General features: G+C 54.7%; 8 protein-coding genes across 8 annotated transcripts in view; 4 read left to right on the top strand and 4 right to left on the bottom strand.

Moving 5' to 3' along the window:
- ags1 (alpha-1,3-glucan synthase Ags1) overlaps window positions 1-6,847 on the top strand; it is a gene marked incomplete at both ends in the record, with an annotated part of 7,537 nt that extends 690 nt beyond the window's left edge. The window contains 2 exons of the mRNA XM_040948921.1: window positions 81-880; window positions 978-6,847. Coding sequence (XP_040796705.1) covers window positions 81-880; window positions 978-6,847 — 6,670 coding nt within the window. The remainder of the gene's footprint in view (window positions 1-80; window positions 881-977) is intronic.
- A 1,692-nt stretch (window positions 6,848-8,539) lies between these two features.
- BO72DRAFT_267225 (uncharacterized protein) lies at window positions 8,540-8,910 on the bottom strand. Its single transcript, XM_040940174.1, has one exon. The coding sequence runs from the start codon at window positions 8,800-8,802 to the stop codon at window positions 8,587-8,589; it is 216 nt and encodes a 71-aa protein (XP_040796704.1). The 5' UTR covers window positions 8,803-8,910; the 3' UTR covers window positions 8,540-8,586.
- A 48-nt stretch (window positions 8,911-8,958) lies between these two features.
- BO72DRAFT_388871 (uncharacterized protein) lies at window positions 8,959-9,262 on the top strand (the record flags this gene model as incomplete). The annotated part of the gene is made up of 2 exons (XM_040941740.1): window positions 8,959-8,983; window positions 9,036-9,262. The coding sequence occupies 2 exons, from the start codon at window positions 8,959-8,961 to the stop codon at window positions 9,260-9,262; spliced, it is 252 nt and encodes an 83-aa protein (XP_040796703.1).
- Window positions 9,263-9,547: 285 nt separating this feature from the next.
- On the bottom strand, window positions 9,548-11,038 carry BO72DRAFT_414182 (lipase family protein). The gene is made up of 2 exons (XM_040942532.1): window positions 10,765-11,038; window positions 9,548-10,693 (listed from the first exon to the last, which is right to left on the bottom strand). Exons 1-2 carry the CDS (start codon window positions 11,022-11,024, stop codon window positions 10,009-10,011), a joined length of 945 nt encoding a protein of 314 aa, XP_040796702.1. The 5' UTR covers window positions 11,025-11,038; the 3' UTR covers window positions 9,548-10,008.
- Window positions 11,039-11,782: 744 nt separating this feature from the next.
- Window positions 11,783-12,393, top strand: BO72DRAFT_520398 (uncharacterized protein; the record flags this gene model as incomplete). Its single annotated transcript, XM_040949719.1, has 1 exon — window positions 11,783-12,393. Exon 1 carries the CDS (start codon window positions 11,920-11,922, stop codon window positions 12,391-12,393), a length of 474 nt encoding a protein of 157 aa, XP_040796701.1. The 5' UTR covers window positions 11,783-11,919.
- A 28-nt stretch (window positions 12,394-12,421) lies between these two features.
- On the bottom strand, window positions 12,422-14,344 carry BO72DRAFT_452427 (FAD-dependent oxidoreductase). The gene is made up of 4 exons (XM_040945721.1): window positions 13,463-14,344; window positions 13,094-13,393; window positions 12,952-13,027; window positions 12,422-12,882 (listed from the first exon to the last, which is right to left on the bottom strand). Exons 1-4 carry the CDS (start codon window positions 14,118-14,120, stop codon window positions 12,711-12,713), a joined length of 1,206 nt encoding a protein of 401 aa, XP_040796700.1. The 5' UTR covers window positions 14,121-14,344; the 3' UTR covers window positions 12,422-12,710.
- Window positions 14,345-14,993: 649 nt separating this feature from the next.
- BO72DRAFT_439074 (uncharacterized protein) lies at window positions 14,994-16,351 on the bottom strand (the record flags this gene model as incomplete). Its single annotated transcript, XM_040943399.1, has 6 exons — window positions 14,994-15,281; window positions 15,345-15,644; window positions 15,705-15,896; window positions 15,952-16,019; window positions 16,079-16,115; window positions 16,151-16,351. 6 exons carry the CDS (start codon window positions 16,349-16,351, stop codon window positions 14,994-14,996), a joined length of 1,086 nt encoding a protein of 361 aa, XP_040796699.1.
- Window positions 16,352-16,632: 281 nt separating this feature from the next.
- Window positions 16,633-18,388, top strand: BO72DRAFT_452422 (putative MFS transporter). Its single transcript, XM_040945720.1, has 2 exons — window positions 16,633-17,662; window positions 17,720-18,388. Exons 1-2 carry the CDS (start codon window positions 16,739-16,741, stop codon window positions 18,344-18,346), a joined length of 1,551 nt encoding a protein of 516 aa, XP_040796698.1. The 5' UTR covers window positions 16,633-16,738; the 3' UTR covers window positions 18,347-18,388.
- Window positions 18,389-18,553: the final 165 nt, after the last annotated feature.

Here is an 18,553-nt window from a genome sequence, read left to right as displayed (position 1 = left end):
TTTTTTTTTTTTTTTTTTTTTTTTTTTTTTTTCTTTTTTTGCGACCAAAAGATGGAGGCTGACGGGATTGTGTTGATCAGAATGGGTGACTTGATCGGATTCGACGGGTACCTCAACACCACCACGCCGTTTTCGGTCCACGAACATCCCGCAATGTGGAAGACCGACCGGCGGTATGTGGATTTCGACATCGGCAACGACTACAACTCGACGTGCGACTACCCCCGGTTCTGGTTCGAAGACGGATATCCCGTGCAGAAGACGGTGACGGACCAATTGGTGGGCTGTTACGATAGTGACTTTGACCAATATGGTGATGTCGAGGCGTTCGGTGTGTTTCCGGATTGGGAACGTCAGTTGGCCAAATTCGCCTCGGTCCAGGATCGTTTGCGGGAGTGGTACTCCCCCGTACGCGAACGCCTGATCCGCCACTCGTGTATGATCATTTACTCTCTGGATATCGACGGCTTCCGGTACGATAAGGCGACTCAATCGACGGTGGACGCCTTGGGCGACATGTCTGCAGCATACCGGGAGTGTGCTCGGGCGGTGGGCAAGGAGAACTTCTTTATTGCCGGCGAAATCACGGGCGGTAACACCTTTGGTTCGATCTATCTGGGCCGAGGTCGGCAACCCGACCAGTGGCCTTCGGCCGAGGACGCGATGAAGCTCACCAACGAGTCCGCTCCTCAGTATTTCCTGCGCGAGGAGGGTCTGAACGCCATTGATGGCGCCGCCTTCCACTACTCCATCTATCGTTACCTGACCCGTTTCCTGGGGATGGACGGTAATTTGGAGGCTGGATATGATTTGGAGCCCGATTTGGTCACCGCCTGGAACCAGATGGCCCAGACCAATGATCTGGTCAATCCCAACACTGGTATGTGCTGTAGCCCTAATCTCTTGCGGAATCGTGGTTGAAAACCGCGAAAACCGCAGCAATCCAGCGACAGCATGAGGCTAATCTGGACAAACAGGTGTATTCGACCCTCGGCACATGTACGGTGCCACCAACCAGGATGTTTTCCGTTGGCCGACCGTCGAAAAGGGTGTTCAGAGGCAGTTGTTGGGCACGTATGTCACCACCCTGGTTCTCCCGGGTATCCCTCTCCTGCTTTGGGGTGAGGAACAGGCCTTTTACATCCTCGATGCGACTGCCTCCAACTATATCTTCGGACGTCAGGCCATGTCGCCTGCCACCGCGTGGCGCGACCATGGATGTTTCTCGCTGGAGTCTTCGCAGTATTACAACTGGCCCATCGAGTCCGGTCGCAACGGTTGCAATGATCAGACTGTGACCTATGACCACCGCGATCCATCGCATCCTGTCCGGAACATCATCAAGCGCATGTATCAGCTGCGCGAGGCCTTCCCGGTTCTGAACGACGGGTACTCGCTCAGCTCTTTGTCCAACCAAACCGAGCAGGTGTTTTACCGTGGTTCCAACGGAACCGCTACCGAGACCGGTATTTGGTCGGTGATGCGCGACATCAATTCGGAGGTCCAGGACCTGGGATCCGCCGCAGCGAACCAGTCGGTCTGGTTGGTGTATCACAACGTGAACCGTACCATTGACTATACCTTCGACTGTAGCCGGGAGAACTACTCTCTCGTGGCTCCCTATGATACTGGCACCTGGGTCAAGAACCTGTTCTTCCCTTATGACGAACAGAAGCTGATCGATAGCCCTTACAAGAAGGGGTTCAATGGATCCACTAAGTATAACGGTTGTTTGGCTAATATGACGCTGGATGCCTATGCCTTCCGAGCCTACGTGCCTCGCTCGTCCTGGGTGAAGGCGAAGCCCATGATCACCAAGTTCACACCCGGACACGATGTCCCGGTTGTGTCGACGGTGGCCCCCAACGAGGATGAAGAGGTCAAGGTTGCCCTGTATTTCAACGAGGAGATGGACTGTGACGGAATCTCCGACTCGATTACCTTCAGTTCGTCCACGGAGAACGGCAAGGTGCCGGTGCTCGACAAGAACAGCGCTACCTGCAAAAACATCACCATCAACGAGACGCAGTCGGAGTGGAGCGGACACATCCCCACGGCCTTTGTCTGGGAAGCCACGTTGACCGGGGTGTACAACGGTATCCACCGCATGACGGTGAGCAACGTTACCAACAAAGCCCGTGATGATCAAACCAACGCGATCGACCACTTCCTCCTCCGTATCGGTCAGATTGATAACCCTATGATCCACACCACGGCCAACTACTCGACCAGTCTGCTCCACAAGTATGACAATGGCAGTCTTTTCATCCAACATCACGCTGCGGGTGCTGATAAATATCGGTACTCGACCAACTGGGGCACTACCTTTTCCGACTGGCTGCCGTACTATGGTGGTAACGACACCATTACCGAGTCCCCTTGGTCCGGTACTAAGAAACAATCGTGGAAGGGCCATCACGTCCGTATCGAGTATTGGAGCCGCTGGACCGGTAGCAGCGATTACGTGCAGGAGGGCGATGCGGATTGGGACCACATGGTGCCTCGTCGTTTCCCCCATATCTTTTGGAACGGGCCTTACAACCAGTACGGGTACGATTCCGGCTTGGATAACGTGGTCAGTCAGGACATGGGTTCGGGATTCTGGAAGTATCACTTCACGGCCGAGTGGCCCGCGGTGGCTCAGTTGAATATCTGGGGCATGAACCCTGACGGACAACCGGATCAGAGCTGGGTGTTGGGCGATGCTGATAACGATTCGGTTCTCGACCGCATGCCTCCTTCCTCGCTGTCGGCCACGCTGATCAACATCACCAACCACCCTCCATCCCCGTACATCTCATGGAACGTGATCATTGACGATGCTACCATGCGCTTCCGGTTGTACCCGGTCGGCAAACAGGCCACTCAGATTGCCATGTTCGTGCTCTTCTGGATCATTCCCCCGATCAGCGGCGCCGCCTGCGTCTGGGTGTTCATGAAATCGTTCTACAAAGTTAAGTTCAACCAGGTCGGTGTGACCGAGAAGCACAACATGATTCCCCTGGCCATCCGTCGCAAGTTCAAGAAGCGTCCTCGTGGAACTGAGGAGAAGGAAATGGGCGCGTTGACCCGTTTGGCCAACAAGTCAGGCTTGTTGCAAACCTCGACGCCTCTCAGCGGGGCCGCGGCTGCCAAGCGTCGCATGGTTCTCATCGCCACCATGGAGTACGATATCGAGGACTGGCAGATCAAGATTAAGATCGGTGGATTGGGTGTCATGGCCCAACTGATGGGTAAAACGCTCGGTCATCAGGACCTTATCTGGGTGGTTCCTTGTGTCGGTGGAGTGGATTATCCTGTGGATACCCCCGCTGAGCCCATGAACGTCACGATCCTTGGCAACGACTACGAGGTGCAAGTGCAATATCACACGTTGAACAACATTACGTACGTGTTGCTTGACGCCCCTGTCTTCCGCCAACAGTCCAAGTCAGAGCCGTATCCCGCGCGTATGGACGATCTGAACAGTGCTATCTATTATTCTGCATGGAATCAGTGTATCGCCCAGGCGTGTAAGCGCTTCCCCATTGACCTTTATCATATCAACGATTATCACGGTTCGTTGGCACCGCTTTACCTTTTGCCCGAGACTATTCCAGCGTGTTTGTCCCTGCACAATGCCGAGTTCCAAGGTCTGTGGCCTCTGCGGACCACCACGGAACGCGAGGAAGTGTGCAAGGTATTTAACCTGAGCCTGGACGTGGTCCGCCACTACGTCCAGTTCGGTGAAGTCTTCAACTTGTTGCACTCCGGTGCTAGTTACCTGCGTGTGCACCAACAGGGTTTCGGTGCCGTCGGTGTCTCCAAGAAATACGGTAAACGGTCGTACGCGCGTTATCCCATCTTCTGGGGTCTGCGTAAGATTGGCAACCTCCCCAACCCGGATCCTTCGGATATTGGTGACTGGGACAAGGAACAGGCAAAGGCGATGAGCGGCGATATCGCCGTTGACCCATCCTACGAAGCTGGCCGTGGAGACTTGAAGCGTCAAGCCCAGGAGTGGGCCGGTCTTACTGTCAATCCGGACGCGGATCTGCTGGTCTTTGTCGGCCGTTGGTCCATGCAAAAGGGTGTCGATTTGATCGCTGATGTGATGCCAAGTGTTCTCGAGGCCCATCCCAACGTGCAGCTGATTTGCGTTGGTCCAGTGATTGATCTATACGGCAAGTTCGCTGCCCTCAAGCTCGATCATATGATGAAGCTCTACCCTGGCCGTGTCTTCTCACGTCCCGAATTCACGAGTCTGCCGCCCTATATCTTCTCCGGAGCCGAATTCGCCCTTATTCCTTCGCGTGACGAACCTTTCGGCCTCGTCGCCGTCGAGTTCGGACGTAAGGGTGCTTTGGGTATCGGAGCCCGCGTTGGTGGACTGGGTCAGATGCCAGGTTGGTGGTACAACGTTGAATCGACGTCGACATACCACTTGCTCCACCAGTTCAAGTTGGCTATCGACGCGGCCCTTAATTCCAAGGAGGAGACGAGAGCGATGATGCGCGCCCGGTCGGCCAAGCAGCGTTTCCCCGTGGCTCAGTGGGTTGAAGATCTGGAGATCCTGCAAACGACGGCAATCCAGGTGCATAACAAGGAACGAAGCAAGACAAACAACCGGCCAGTGACCCCCTCCGCCTCGAACTTCGCCCTCGCCCCGACTCCGGCCAGCCCCATGCTGGCTCCGGGCATGCAGACGCCTACGCTGCAATCCCGCGAGAGCAGCTATGCCAACCTCAACCGGCTCAGCGAGTACGTGGCCACCTCGGAAACCACCGAGAAGCCCGCCAGCGGTCTGCAACGCAAGCTGTCTCTGGGCTACCGCTCCGGCCCCGGTCACCGTCCGCGTGCGCAGCGTGCGGATCCTCAGAACGAGAACATCGTCGAGGCCGAGGAAGGCGGCGACGAGACCGACATCGAGCACGACCCCCAGGACAACTTTGGTGATGACGAGTACACGCTCAACCATGCGGAACTGGAAGAGGCGCGCCGTCTGCAGGCCGCGCGGCAATCGGGGGCTTTGGTCCCCGCCAGCCCTGGGTTCCCTCACAACAGTCTCGTTCCCTCCAGTCCTGGCACTCCTCCGACAGCCTCGCAGACTCTGTTGCCTCCGCCCAACATCCACGAGGCCCGCAACCGTCTCAGTAGCGCCTCGATGCTCTCCCTCGATTCCGTGGTCGGCGGCAAGAAGGACTTCAAGCTGCAGAAGGTTGACCCCTTCTTCACCGACAGTACGGGCGAGTACTACAACTCGTTCGACAAGAAGCTCGAAGACCTGACGGGTGAGAACTCGGAATCGCAGTTCTGTATCGAGGAGTACTTGATCCAGAGTGAGAAGGAATGGTTCGATCGCTTCCGCGATGCTAAGTTGGGTCGCTTCAAGTCGCCGACGCCCTCCATCTTCCGCGACAAGCACGGCGCCTCCCCCATGGGCTCGTACAACGACGAGACTGGCTCGCGCATGAGCGCCAGCAGCAACGAGGAGTCCAACGAGACCGACGACGAGTTCCTGCTGGGCAAGGACTACGTCCCACCCACGGGACTGCGGCGCTGGATGCAAATCCGCATCGGCGACTGGCCCATCTACTCGATCTTCCTGTCGATTGGTCAGATCATCGCCGCCAACTCGTACCAGGTCACCCTTTTGACCGGTGAAGTCGGTCAGACGGCCGAGAAGCTGTACGGCATTGCCACTACATACCTGATCGCCTCGATCTGTTGGTGGTTGGTGTATCGCTACTTCAAGTCCGTGGTGTGTCTCTCGGCTCCGTGGTTCTTCTACGGCCTTGCCTTCCTGCTGATCGGATCTGCCCACTGGGATACCAACGAGTTTAACCGTGGCTGGATTCAGAACATCGGCAGTGGTGCCTACGCGGTTGGATCGTCTAGTGGTTCGCTCTTCTTCGCCCTCAACTTCGGCGACGAAGGGGGTGCCCCCGTGGAGGTGTGGATCTTCCGCGCGTGCCTCATCCAAGGCATCCAGTCCGCCTACGTGATCGCCCTCTGGTACTGGGGATCGACCCTGACCAAGGCGTCCAGCGCCGGCGTGCTGACCAGCACGAACAACATCGCCAACTCGTGGAAGATGACCGCCATCTGTTACCCGATCGCCATCGCCCTGTGGGCCGTGGGCATCTTGTTGTTCTTGGGCCTTCCCACCTACTACAACCAGACGCCCGGCAAGGTCGCCTCCTTCTACAAGTCCGTCTTCCGGCGTAAGATCGTGCTCTGGAACTTCGTGGCGGTCATCCTGCAGAACTTCTTCCTGAGCGCGCCGTACGGCCGCAACTGGGGCTTCCTGTGGGGATCGGCGCACGCGCACGGCTGGCAGATCGTCATCCTGTGTATCGTCTTCTACGGCTTCGTCTGGGCCGGGTTCCTGTTCGTCGTCAGCCGCTATTTCAAGGCGCACAGCTGGTTCCTGCCGGTGTTCGCCTGCGGACTGGGCGCGCCGCGCTGGGCCCAGATCTGGTGGGGTGTCTCCGGTATCGGCTACTTCTTGCCCTGGGTGACCGGCGGATATACAGGCGGTGCCTTGGTCTCGCGCAGTATCTGGCTCTGGCTGGGCGTGCTGGACTCAATTCAAGGTCTCGGCTTCGGTATCATCCTCTTGCAGACGCTCACGCGCACGCACATGCTGTTCACCCTGATCTGTTCGCAGGTGATCGGTTCGATCGCCACCATCTGTGCCCGCGCCTTTGGCCCGAACAATGTCGGGCCTGGTCCCATCTCCCCCGATCCGACCTTCGGTGCCAGCTCCGTGGCCAACGCCTGGTTCTGGGTGGCTCTGTTCTGTCAGCTTCTCGTCTGTGCTGGCTTCTTGCTCTTCTTCCGCAAGGAACAGCTGGCCAAGCCCTAGTCTTCTCTCTTGCCCTCTCCTTCACCCTCACACTCCTTTTTTCCTTATCATCACTATCATCTCTGACGACATCACGTCACATCGATCCCTCCAATGTACATCTAATGATCCTGTATAGACGTTTTCAGCTTATGGGCTGACTAATTGCGCTTCCAGCCCTGACGAACTGCGAGTCAGGGTTCGCTTCTTGCTTTTTGTTGTTGTCTTTCTGGTTATCTTGTCTCCTTTTTCTCCATCGCCCCCGAGCGCTCATGGGTTCCGCAATCCGCCACCATATATACATGTATATATATACATCGCGCATCATCATTACCATTGATACCCAAATACATCTTGTGTTCAAGACGGTCTTTTTCAGAATAGGCGGATTTGTTCCAGTCTGTCCGCGGTTCGAGTAACATGTGTAACTTGATTACCCTGACTTTCTTTCTGCTTCCTCAGTTGTGGGTGTCCTGCGGGTTGGTAGCTGGAACTCCCGACCGTATTGCCACGGGTCAGGAGCAGGTATAGGCTATTCATGATCGAATGGCTGACAGCAGAGCAGAGTATATCAATTGGGACACTTGATTAAATTGTCATAGTGAAAGCCTTTGAGATACCAATGATTCGAGTTGTAGATCTCTACTGCTCGCCAGGTTACAGTTGCTGTCCGTGCAAGGTAGGGTTGGGTTGCCCGAGAGCAACTGCGTGAGCATCTACGAATGTGAAGAACCCTGTTGGCGGAAGTGGCTCACCCACAGGAATTCGCCCATTGTATCGCCGTATCATAGCTCGCACATTATACATTTCTAATTCCAGAGAGCCTGTCGAGGATGTCGAGGACATAACCGGGCATTATGCTGTTCTGGCCCGAGAGTTGGTGAACTTTGCCGCGGCTCGATCGCAGAGTGGTGGGTTAGGACGACCAACGGGTGAATGCATACATTTACACCGGTCGCAAATCAGCAATCCTCGCTATATCTCATTCAGAAGTCTTGTATTAGCATGTAGAAAAGCTTTGTAGTTGGATCCCAGGCTGTAGTGACCATCTTCGTTCAAAAAAGTGGGAAAAAAATGGAAAGTCTCCAGACGGGTTTCCTACGTGCTGCCCTGGCAGCTCCCGACCGAGCATGCCCGTTGCTGCAGTTGACCACCTCTCCAAGGCATCCTAAGCAGAACTTGGCATTTGCTCTCCAATCACCAATTGAGTTCGCCACCAATTGATTATGGAGTTTATGCCATCACCAGAGACACAGGTCACATCTACTCAGGATTCTTCAAACGCGCTGCGCAGCAATGGCTTTGATTGGCGGCTGCAGATGCCTGGCCTGGACCTGATGCGATCCTGAGTAAGTTTCAAGATTAGCTGAAATTACGCAACGATGAGAGCCTCGACTCGACCCCCGGCAGCCGGCTCAACATTTCGAGCAAAAGCCGAACGATCGGCGGAAAAGTCTACCGCAATGGCCGGGGGCATCCAAGGCAGATCGATGTGTCCCGCGACGTGTCTCAGGGGCACCCAGGGTTGTGTGAGAGAGATGGTCTCAATAAGCTTGTTTAGCCTGGCGACGGTGGCCGACTTCGGCCAGTGAGATGTCGGCGGGTGATCGATCGATCGCGGTAAGACCTGGGGTAATCCATGATGCTGGAACCCTAATTAATCATCCTACCAACAGCCATGATGCCCGCCCGCATCATCGAATTCGAGAAGATGGCGAGATTGCAAAGAATTGTGCAACTCTCCTGAGGATGACGCGACATCAACACTCCATACACACAGTACAGTACACACAGTACACACAGTACACACAGTACACACAGTACACACAGTATACACAGTATACAGTATACACACTACTCCAGACTGCAGAGAGTGGCGAAGCCATCGTCGTAACGGCGATGTCATCGCCACGTAGTTTCATAACCGCATTTGCTGCCTCCATGACCTCACCCTGACATTCTCCCTCCACCAACATCTCATCCTCAATCTTCTATAGAAAGGCCCTCAATTCCAGCTTCAATCACTTTCCCCCTCAACCGCAACTACCTCCATGACCAATAAGCACATTATCAATAAACCAATCTTCCACTCTCGCATCTCAACTGTTCGATTCTCCGCCCAATCTATCAAAATGGCCGACAAGTACAAGCCCTCTGGTACAGTTCTTCCAATTCCCTATCGCTCAAACACAACTAACCCCAACAACAGAGCACGGTGGTCTCCGCGAGGACGGCCAGCCCGACAAGCGCACCCAGCAGTCCCAGTTCGCCTACGGCAAGGTTGACCCCCACAAGGCCGGCCAGGAGGGTGGCTCCATCGGCGGCCAGGCCACCGGCAGCCACAGCGGTGGCAGCGCCAAGGGCGAGTTCGCACACGGCAAGGTCGACCCTCATGAGGCCGGCCGCAAGGGCGGCCAGACTCTCGGTGATGAGTAAATGCTTTTTAGACTCATCCATCACGATTTGATGATACGACCCGACTTGGAACATGACATGACTCTCGAATATACGATCAGGGATCGGTACATGTAATTTAGTGAACGAACAAATCATAACTTGAACATGTTTTCCGAACCGGGTAGCTGTAGTTTGTAGATGCAAGAGCTGATAGATGGTGCAGAATGATTTGTGACGCTGCAGCACGAAGCTGCATTCGTCATTCTAGTTCAATTCCCTTGCTCGGCAAATTTAAGCTTCTAGCTAACCACGTGTGGATTAGAACCAATGCTCATAAAGTGACGCATGCGACGGATGATACTACCGGGAATGAAACGAACTCGTTACATACCGACCTACAAACGGTGTATGTTTAGTTCACATAATGACATATAAATATATGTGGCAGGCTCATCCAGGTGAACAGGATTCCAGATTCTGGGCGCCTTCCGCCACTGTGATCATTCCCAATCCGATTAGCTAGTAACCCCGGGCATAAACCACCAATCCCCAAAATACTTCAGTCAGCTATGGTTGCTCTCATGACCCTGTTTTTTATAAGGAAGCTTCACAAGTGTTTAGACACGGGTGCACTGGTGGTGAGAGATTGAGCATCACCAAGCAACCATCTATACAGGATACATATGCATCCGCACCAATGGTTGGTAAGTATATACCAAAAATGTACAAAGCGAAGAATCTGACCAAATGAGACTAAGCTCTATCATCACGTCCACCAGGATACCTCATTTGAATGGCAACCCCGGCCCCAGACACGCATCCGCCCGCTCAAAATACCAATGATGCGCATCGAAGGCCAGCAAATCCGGGATCCCCAGCAGCCCCGTGTTTCCCTGGCTGCTATCCCCATCCGCATACACAACGACCTGGCTCGTCGTGACGGTGGCATTATCCGGTGCGGTGATGTGGTATTCGGGGCTGACGTGGGCGTACCCCATCAGCTGTAGCGGCAGATTCGGCACGGGGTCGTTTGTGTGCGTAAATCGATAGTTCTTCCCCTGGCCCTTTTGCTGGTCCTGAGCGGTGATGTGCTTGGCCAGAGCAGGGTTGGCCACGCGCGGCGAGGCGAAGGCGTAGAGGGTCGCCGTCTCGTTTTGCTGGTCGCGCAGGTCGGCGGCGGCGAGAGTCGCGATGGCCGCGCCCAGGCTGTGGCCCACCACCACTAGTTCGTAGTCGGGGTATGAGGCACGAGCGTCGGTGAGAGCTGCGGTCACATTCGCTCGGACATTGGTCCAGGCGCTCCAGAACCCCAGCTCGGCCTGGCAGCCCGTGCAGAGATGTGGGTCGGCGTAGAAGAAGGTCGCGTCCGTTAGCCAGTTTCGGACGGAATACGAGCCTCGGAAGGAGAGGATCAGGGCCTGGTGCGCGCGGTCGAGGGCGAGGAAGCCGGCGGTATCTGTTGCAGTGGTGCTGAGATCACACAGTTCACTTAGTATGGTGGTTTAAAGGGGCAGGGCTCATAGCAGGGACAGTAGGCATACTTGGAGAAGTCTAGCAGAATAGTCGCATCGGCTGCCTCAACCTGGGGACAATTGCCCGCCCAACAGGCCAACTTGTGGCCCGCCTGTGCGATGTAGTTGGACTCGCAGTAGGCGGCAGCTGCATATTGCACCCAGAAATCAAATGCGTTGAGGGCATCGACGGTGATTGTCGAGGAAGGATCCCGGGGCTGCTGCGAGGGAAGGGCGCTGCAGGTAGGTAGGGCAGACAGAGCTGCCGCCAGGTATCGGGGGAGATGCATGACGATGGCACAGAGGAGACCGTCATGGTCAACAAGGGGGAGATGCACCACGAGATATAATTGCTGGCAGTTCGACTCATTCTTGGATCGCGGGTTCGGCGATCACCGACTGAAACACACAAAAATGGGTGACTGCACGCGAACGGTGGATCCGTACCTCGGTTACCAGTCGACTCCGATCTCGATCCAGCAATGATCATCTCCACATGGGGGAATTGGATTTCCGACTATTGCTTGGAAGCACCCCTGGCTGGGCTATTTCGGGATTGGCAGTGGAGTCGTAACCTGACTTGTCCGAGTAGCAGGTGCCGATCGGGGGAATCCAAGAGGTTGACGAGTTACCGAGCTTATGCCCGAGGAACAAGAATGTGACAAGCGGGAGAAGAAGAATTGGATCTAGGAAAATTGACAGAGATAAGACGGACAAAGAGAGATACTTTCAGATCGGAAATTTCAGCTTTGCACAAAGACGTTGTCTGGATTCATAGCACTTTTGCTTTCAACATAGAGAGGTAGGACAGCGAAAAAAAAATCTACAAAATCATAGAACAAAGAAGACAGATGCTAAAGAGCCTCAGCCAAACGAGAGTAAACCACTACAGGACCAGGGTGATTGCTATGGACAAATGAAGCAAATCCTAGAAGCTCCAGGAAGCGTCCACCGATTACATTCACAGAAGCCCAGAGACCCAGGGATGAAGGACGAGCGTTCTTTATTTGGTTATCCAGCAGGATTATGCGAATATAGAGTACGCAGCATCAGCTGCAGGAGCATTTTTACCCGGACTATATAAGCAACAGTTGGGTCTATGTGTCTCCCTCACTCCGCAGCAACCACTCGATCCATATTGTGGATCTCACATCCCACTTATCCCAAAACTTAACATAGTCAAACATGATGAACGCACCGATAGTTTTTGAGATGCTCCCAGATAGCCGGCCTGCACCACGCTGGAGGCACACGTATGCAGATCATGTCGCGATGGTGGTTGGCAAGAGATCCGGGACCCAATACGGATACGCAATAATAAAGCACCCGTACTGGCAGATGTACAGCATCTTCTGCGACGATGCAGATGTCCGAGATTCCCAGTGGATAGCAGTTCAAGAACTGCTCTTGACCGTTATCGAGCAAGGACGGAAGAAACACCCCGACCTGCTACCTTTGATGGGAAGTATTGAGACGCCCAAGTGGGTGCAGTTCTATCGAGAGCTGGCTCCAGACGATGATGACAAAGACAGAGCCTATGGCCTTTACCAGTACAACCTCGGAGGCAAGACGAGGTTCTTTAGAGACCAGGACGAGGACGAGCTGACACAGCTGTGGTATATAGCACCGGGCATCGACTTTGGCTGGAGCTTCAATTGAGTCTATTGCTTCCGTGCGGATAATCCAGGGAGAAGACCCTTTAATCAAGTTATCACGAATATCAATACTACTATTACTTGAACCTAAGTTTTGAACGGTTGGCTACTGATTCCAACGATGAAGCTAGATTAATAGCATCAACAATAAGCCCGATCTCTTGAAAGCAGGAGAGCGAACACATATGTTTTGACGAACAGGCATGTTCGCTCAAATTACCCCGGCTGTACTGAGGTGCAAACATCGGCCCCACCAGTGCTGGTATCATAACCTTGCAGAATATGTGGGTAATCTTAGAATGCCTATCCAGGGGAATCCGACTATTCCTCGCGCAAGCGAGCCGAAACCAAGGGGCTGCCATCCACAATGCGGGAGAAGTCATGGGCATCGAGACACGCTTGGCGGGAATTGACCACACTTGGCCCTGCTCGGGCAAGCACATCGTTCTCGTACACCGTTAGAGACTTGCGAAGCTCGTCTATGCCGAGAGACCTGCTCAGTGCAATGAATTAGTACCAACTTCAGCGATGCATACATCGACAGGTAGCGCTGGACACTCACCCCAGGGATCGCAAGTCCACTCGTTTCGTCAAATCCAGGACATCGACAATGGCATTGTTGGCCCCCTCTCCGCGGACTACGTTTATTTTCCGATCAGCAAGTCACAATGCCGATCAGGGGTCATCATCATGCGGAAACATACACATCGTCATCGTATGAGCCGAGTCGCCCATTAGCACCACCCGTGGATGGGCAGTGCCTTGCCCTGGTCGGAACAGCCAGTCGGCAATGCGGATGGATCGCACTTCGGTGCTCTCGGGCAAGTGATGAACCAGGCCTCTGAAGGGCTCGACCCAGTTCGCGGTCAAGGACTTCATCAATGCGAGTCTCTCGGCATTGTCACTGGGAACGGGGATTCCCTTCTCATCGGACCAAGATACGATGATCTGGCAGAGGTATTTGTCTTTGTCGCTCTCGTCGAAATTATTGGGTGTATCGAGCACTGCGGGCATTCGAGCAGTCCCTTGGTCAGCAAAAGGCTCCTTGACGGTGGGGACAACGATTCACCTACAGCTGAAAAAGAAGAAGATGTTTGTATCTGGATGCGAGCCCTGGAAGATAAAGGGGTCGATGGTCTCCGCTCCGCCCATCTGCTCCGCCGAATAGAGGGCAGCTCCACCCAGCAGCTGCACGGGCAGGGGGTTCATCTCGTGGCCCTCAGGGTACACGATCTCACGTGTGCGGGAGCGCGATCCATCGCACCCGACCAGCAGGCAACCCGTGTACGAGGTCCCATCTTGGAAGTGTGCGGTGACGCTTTCGGTCGTGGAATCGATGCTCGTGAGAGATTTGTTCCACTGGAGACCGAGATCGGTGGCCAGCAGCTGCCTCAGTCGCACGCGGCTGACGCGGATCCGTTCGGCGGCGGGGACGCTGTACAAGGCCGATCCCGTGCGAAGATCAAAGAACTGGAAGCGCCCCGTGTCCCCTCGTATGGCAGCAGCTTTGTTCACATACGTCTCCGGCAGACGGGCCACGAGGTGGTCAGGGAGGAGTTCGCGCAGCGCCGGGAGACCCCAGTGGAGGGTCAGCCCCCAGCCACCACTCCGCGCATCGATCGAGCCATCTTGTTCGAAAAGCAGATATGGGATTTGATGTCGTTGAAGATACTGAGCCAGCAGGAGGCCGCTGATGCCTGCACCAGCGATGAGCACGGGGAGATCAGCCATGGAGGGAAGCAGAGGAAAGGAAGGGTGAGGCAGATGCACGGGCTGTATGTCTGTCTGCACAGGACAGGTTTTGCTCATCCCTTGCTTTTCACCCGACGTATCATTGACTGATAGACGGCTAGCCGCGGTGGACTGACAGCCACAGCTTTCCCGTGTCTCTGACTAATATAAGGGAGACACCGTCGATCGTGTCTTTAATTCATCTCTTCCCTGCTGCTTTACAGACAGCTGAAGGCTAAGAATCCTGGACTAGCAGGGATGGTAAGGAGGCAGAGGATAATGAGACAGTTACCAATATACAGTCTGGCACCACCACGGGCCACTAAAGAGTACTAAGAAGTCATCGGCCCCTCACCGGTCGGAAAAAGACCCACAAACTGTCTCTAGTCTATGAGCCTAACAAAAGTTGAGTACGGAGTTTACTGTAGTTACAGTGGCACACAAGGCCGCGGCCGAGCACGGGATGGGGTCAACCCCGGCATTAGCCCTCAGTCCGTCGTCCGCCAGTGGATGCTTCAATCCATTCATCCCCCCACTATCACAGGCAACAACAGCACAGGCGTGGAAATAATATAGTACTAGTGTAATATCATCTCCCTAATTCGGTCCCTTCTCGGGGAAGTGTGACCGATCCTGAGCACGGCTTAAACCAGCCAGTGCCATCACCACCGATTGGACCGGGAGAAACCTCGACCCAGTCAACCTTGCTTTAGTTCCAATCCACGACCACTTTCGCCCTATTCTTATTTGCAGCCAAGGTGCTAAATATTGGCAGGGTTCATAGCTTATTGACACTAGGAAATCTGGGTTTCGCCGACCGGTGAGTGGTTAATTAAGTAAATAACACCAAAAAGATTTAGGGTGGCCACGCTGTTAGTGATCTTTCGCGGACTTTTCCTCCAGCGAGACGCGCAACTCCACTGTCATATGAATCCCCCCTTCCTCGAGCCCCCCACTTTCCAAGATCAGCTCTTCGCTGGGAGTCCGTCGTGGGCGTGGAGCCGCCGAGGTGGTGGACTGGAGCTGGGAGCGTGGGTGTTTCGACCAAGACTGCAAGGCATAACTCTGCCCGTCATAGTGTTTCTGGTCACTGTGCGATCGGAAATCACGCACGGCGCTCTTGAGCAGAGGTGCAAGGAAGGGAATGCATGTCACGATGTTCTGGAAGGGGTCAGTTGGTCAGGAGGGTTGGATCCATCCACCGAAAGGACCACAGGCACTCACCCCGACGTTGAACTCGATGGTGCCCCACAGGACTAACATGGTCGAATTCCCGTCTCCATATGCTACCCGGTGGATCTGAGCCAGTCGCAGGATGGAGCAGATGGTGGTGAAAAGTCCCAAGAGGAACAAACACACCACGCCCGCTTTCTGGGCGGGTTTAATATTGAGCTGCATGAGCAGGGGGATGGGTAGAATGAGGATGGTCACGTCGCAGATGATGGTGAACGCGGCCAGTCCATAGAAGGTCGGGCCCGAGGGAAGACACGATCCAGCTATTGTAGGGTTCCATGCCCGTTTAACCTGTCCAGCGTCGTCGGTCAGTCTGGTCAGTCGCTCTCAACTTTCTCGTCTTGGACATACTGGATGGCAGTTGAAAATCAGCACTAATGCCCCCACAAGGTGACCAGCGGTGGAGAGGGTGATTGTAACCCAGATGAGCATTCTATACAGTGTCTTCGACGTCCCAGAAATCAATCGCAGGTAATTCAAACATAACGAAGCCTTGAAACCGGCGATACCGACTTGGTAGAAAGGCCGACCGGCATAATTGAGCTATGAACTCTTTCGTCAGCTGGTCGCCTACTGTTGAGACTAAAAGCAAAAATACCTTGGTGTACTCGGGCAGATCCTCCTTTGGTCGCAGCTTCAGAGGTAGCCCCAGACCGTACCTGCTTTCTACTATGTTCAGCTCGCTTTCCGACCGACAGACGGGAATAAAAAAGAAGGTCACTCACGAGCCATACATAGTGCGCTGTAGATAATGCTGAAGACCTAGTACACCACGGGTGAGCGGCGGACAACAACACATAGCCTTCATTTGATGAGTGTACCATAGTCATCACCATCACATAGTCGGAGGCTTCCAGCCGACGAGCGTGGAACCGAATAGCCAAGCGTAGGCAGACGATGATGAACATCGACAGGGTCAGGCCTAAACATACCCCCAGTAACAGGCGATATTGCGATGCTGCCTCCACCTCGGGCGAGGCATGGTGCACCCAAGTCATGGTCAAACTGGCTGCAGGAAAGCAATCGCACAGTGGAGGGGACCACGAGTCTTAACTACGTTCTCAATGTTCACACCACGGCAAGCAATGATGCAGCTCTCCTGCAGCAATTAACCTTGATGTGCTCAACCCAGGGTGTGAAACTAGTGCGCTGGCGAAGGACGACCGGCCGTCTTCCTGCATGCACTAGACCAAGTAATTAATTTGGCAATATATTATGCCTCATGCAACCTGCCGGCCTCGACTAAATGAGCTGGTTGCACCAATGCCATTCCGGTGCGTAACACAATATCCCGCACGTAAGAATTTTCCATTTAGAACCCCTCTTCCCCCTGGTGTCAAAACCCAATTTGCTTTTCCCTCCTCGTTGCCTGAAACCAAGTCAAGATGGAGGAGAAACAGCCCACTTCTCAGGCCTTGCCTACCGCCGATCGCACTGATGATGCGGTGGAATACCTCCAGGGCCACATGGCCGGGGCTGGCACCCCTCAGATGGATCTTCGAGCCCTCCGTCGCAAGATCGACTTCCGCCTTATTCCGTTCATGTTTTGCTGCTATGTCTTGCAGTTCCTCGACAAGGTGATGCTGAATTATGCCGCGGTGATGGGGATGAAGAGGGACCTCGGCTTGGCAGGGAACGAATACACCAACACAGCCACCTGGTTCTTCCTGGCCTACCTGATCGCTGAGGTGCCCAACAGTAAGTCGAGTCCCTGCAGCCATGTATGGTGTCTGATCGTGCGCTTACTCACTTGCCCTTCCCCAGCCTACTGCCTTCAGAAAGCGCCCGCTGCGAAATGGCTGGGAGCCAATGTTACCTTGTGGGGTGTTGCTGCCGCCGCATCGGCTGGAGCCACCAACTATCCAACCCTCTTGACTGCGCGTGTCTTCCTGGGCATATTCGAGGCGACGATCGGTCCATCGCTGATGCTGATCAGCAGTCAATACTATACCAAGAGTGAACAGGCCCCACGCTTTACCTTCTGGTACAACGGATTGGGAGTCGCACAGATCATTGGTGGACTGGTTTCATTTGGCTTCCAGCATGTGGAGCATGCGGCGATGGCTGGATGGCGCATCATGTTCCTCGTCATCGGCCTAGTCACCGTCGTTGTCGGCGTTCTCACTTTTCTGCTGATCCCGGATACCCCCATGGAGGCGACGTGGCTGTCCGACGACGAGAAGATTGCCCTCCTGCAGCATGTCAGTGTCAATCAGACGGGGGTTTGGAGTCGCAAGTTCAACTTCAAGCAGATCTGGGAGGCTTTGCTGGATGTGCAACTTTGGTTGCTGACCTTGATCACCATCCTGGTAAGGACATCAGATGACCGCGTCTCCACTCTTTCTTCAGAAGCTCATTCTTGATAGATCTCTGTATCCAGCGGTGTGGTCACCTCGTACTCGGCGACTCTCATTGCCAGCTTCGGCTACCCGGGCCCGATTTCGGCCCTGCTGAACATGCCCTCCGGCGTTGTCAGCATCTTCTTCACCCTGCTGGTCGGAATCGGCATCCGCAAGACCTCCCATCGCTGGGCGTGGAATATTCTCTGCACCATTCCCGGGATCATCGGGGGCGCTCTGCTCTCCTTCTTGCCCAAGAGCGACAAAGCTGGCGTGCTGATCGGGATCTACCTGGTCAACGCAATCGTGGCGACCCTGCCCATCCTGTATCAATGGACGATGGCCAACTGCGCGGGCCACACCAAGCGCGCCTTCGGGAGCGCGCTTGTCGCGGGGTCATTCTCGGTGGGAAACATCATTGGGCCCCAGACGTTTCAGGCGCACGATGCCCCCGAGTATCGGCCGGCCAAGATTGCGGTTCTGGCCACCCAGGCGGCCGCTGCGGTCATGTCGGCGGTGCTTTTTGCGTATTATGTGTGGGAGAATCGGAGGCGGGATCGGAAGTACGGGAAGGTCGAGGACGCGATGGTGGAGGAGGCCAAGTGGGCAGGGCTGACAGATAAGCAGAATAGCCGGTTTCGGTATGTGTATTAAGATTGGGTGGCTGGATATAGTGTGACCAAGATGCAAAGGTTACTTGACAAGCGTCTCCTGACGGTATGTGATGCGTAGGCTGACAGCTTACTGTTGCTTTCGTGTATGATTCAAGGCTTCTGCAAATCCCGTCGGGATGTGTTTGCCTTAGGCCAACGTGCTGCCTCAGGCCGCAGGAAGTGTGTGGCTTGTTATGGGAGGGGATGT

The sequence above is a fragment of the Aspergillus fijiensis genome (genome assembly GCF_003184825.1).
Source record: "Aspergillus fijiensis CBS 313.89 unplaced genomic scaffold BO72scaffold_70, whole genome shotgun sequence".
Classification (NCBI taxonomy): Eukaryota; Fungi; Ascomycota; class Eurotiomycetes; order Eurotiales; family Aspergillaceae; genus Aspergillus; species Aspergillus fijiensis.
This window is presented reverse-complemented; position numbering and strand designations above follow the sequence as displayed.

Bases quoted from the DNA above. Each gene is read 5' to 3' on its own strand.
- BO72DRAFT_452422 (XM_040945720.1), top strand. From the start codon at position 16,739: ATGGAGGAGAAACAGCCCACTTCTCAGGCCTTGCCTACCGCCGATCGC. The intron at 17,663-17,719 runs GTAAGGACATCA...CATTCTTGATAG, and splicing joins TGACCTTGATCACCATCCTG to ATCTCTGTATCCAGCGGTGT.
- BO72DRAFT_452427 (XM_040945721.1), bottom strand. From the start codon at position 14,120: ATGGCTGATCTCCCCGTGCTCATCGCTGGTGCAGGCATCAGCGGCCTC. The intron at 13,028-13,093 runs GTATGTTTCCGC...AAATAAACGTAG, and splicing joins GGCTCATACGATGACGATGT to TCCGCGGAGAGGGGGCCAAC. The intron at 12,883-12,951 runs GTGAGTGTCCAG...TGCACTGAGCAG, and splicing joins GTGGACTTGCGATCCCTGGG to GTCTCTCGGCATAGACGAGC.
- BO72DRAFT_414182 (XM_040942532.1), bottom strand. From the start codon at position 11,024: ATGCATCTCCCCCGATACCTGGCGGCAGCTCTGTCTGCCCTACCTACC. The intron at 10,694-10,764 runs GTATGCCTACTG...GTGTGATCTCAG, and splicing joins ATTCTGCTAGACTTCTCCAA to CACCACTGCAACAGATACCG.
- BO72DRAFT_267225 (XM_040940174.1), bottom strand. From the start codon at position 8,802: ATGTTGGTGGAGGGAGAATGTCAGGGTGAGGTCATGGAGGCAGCAAAT.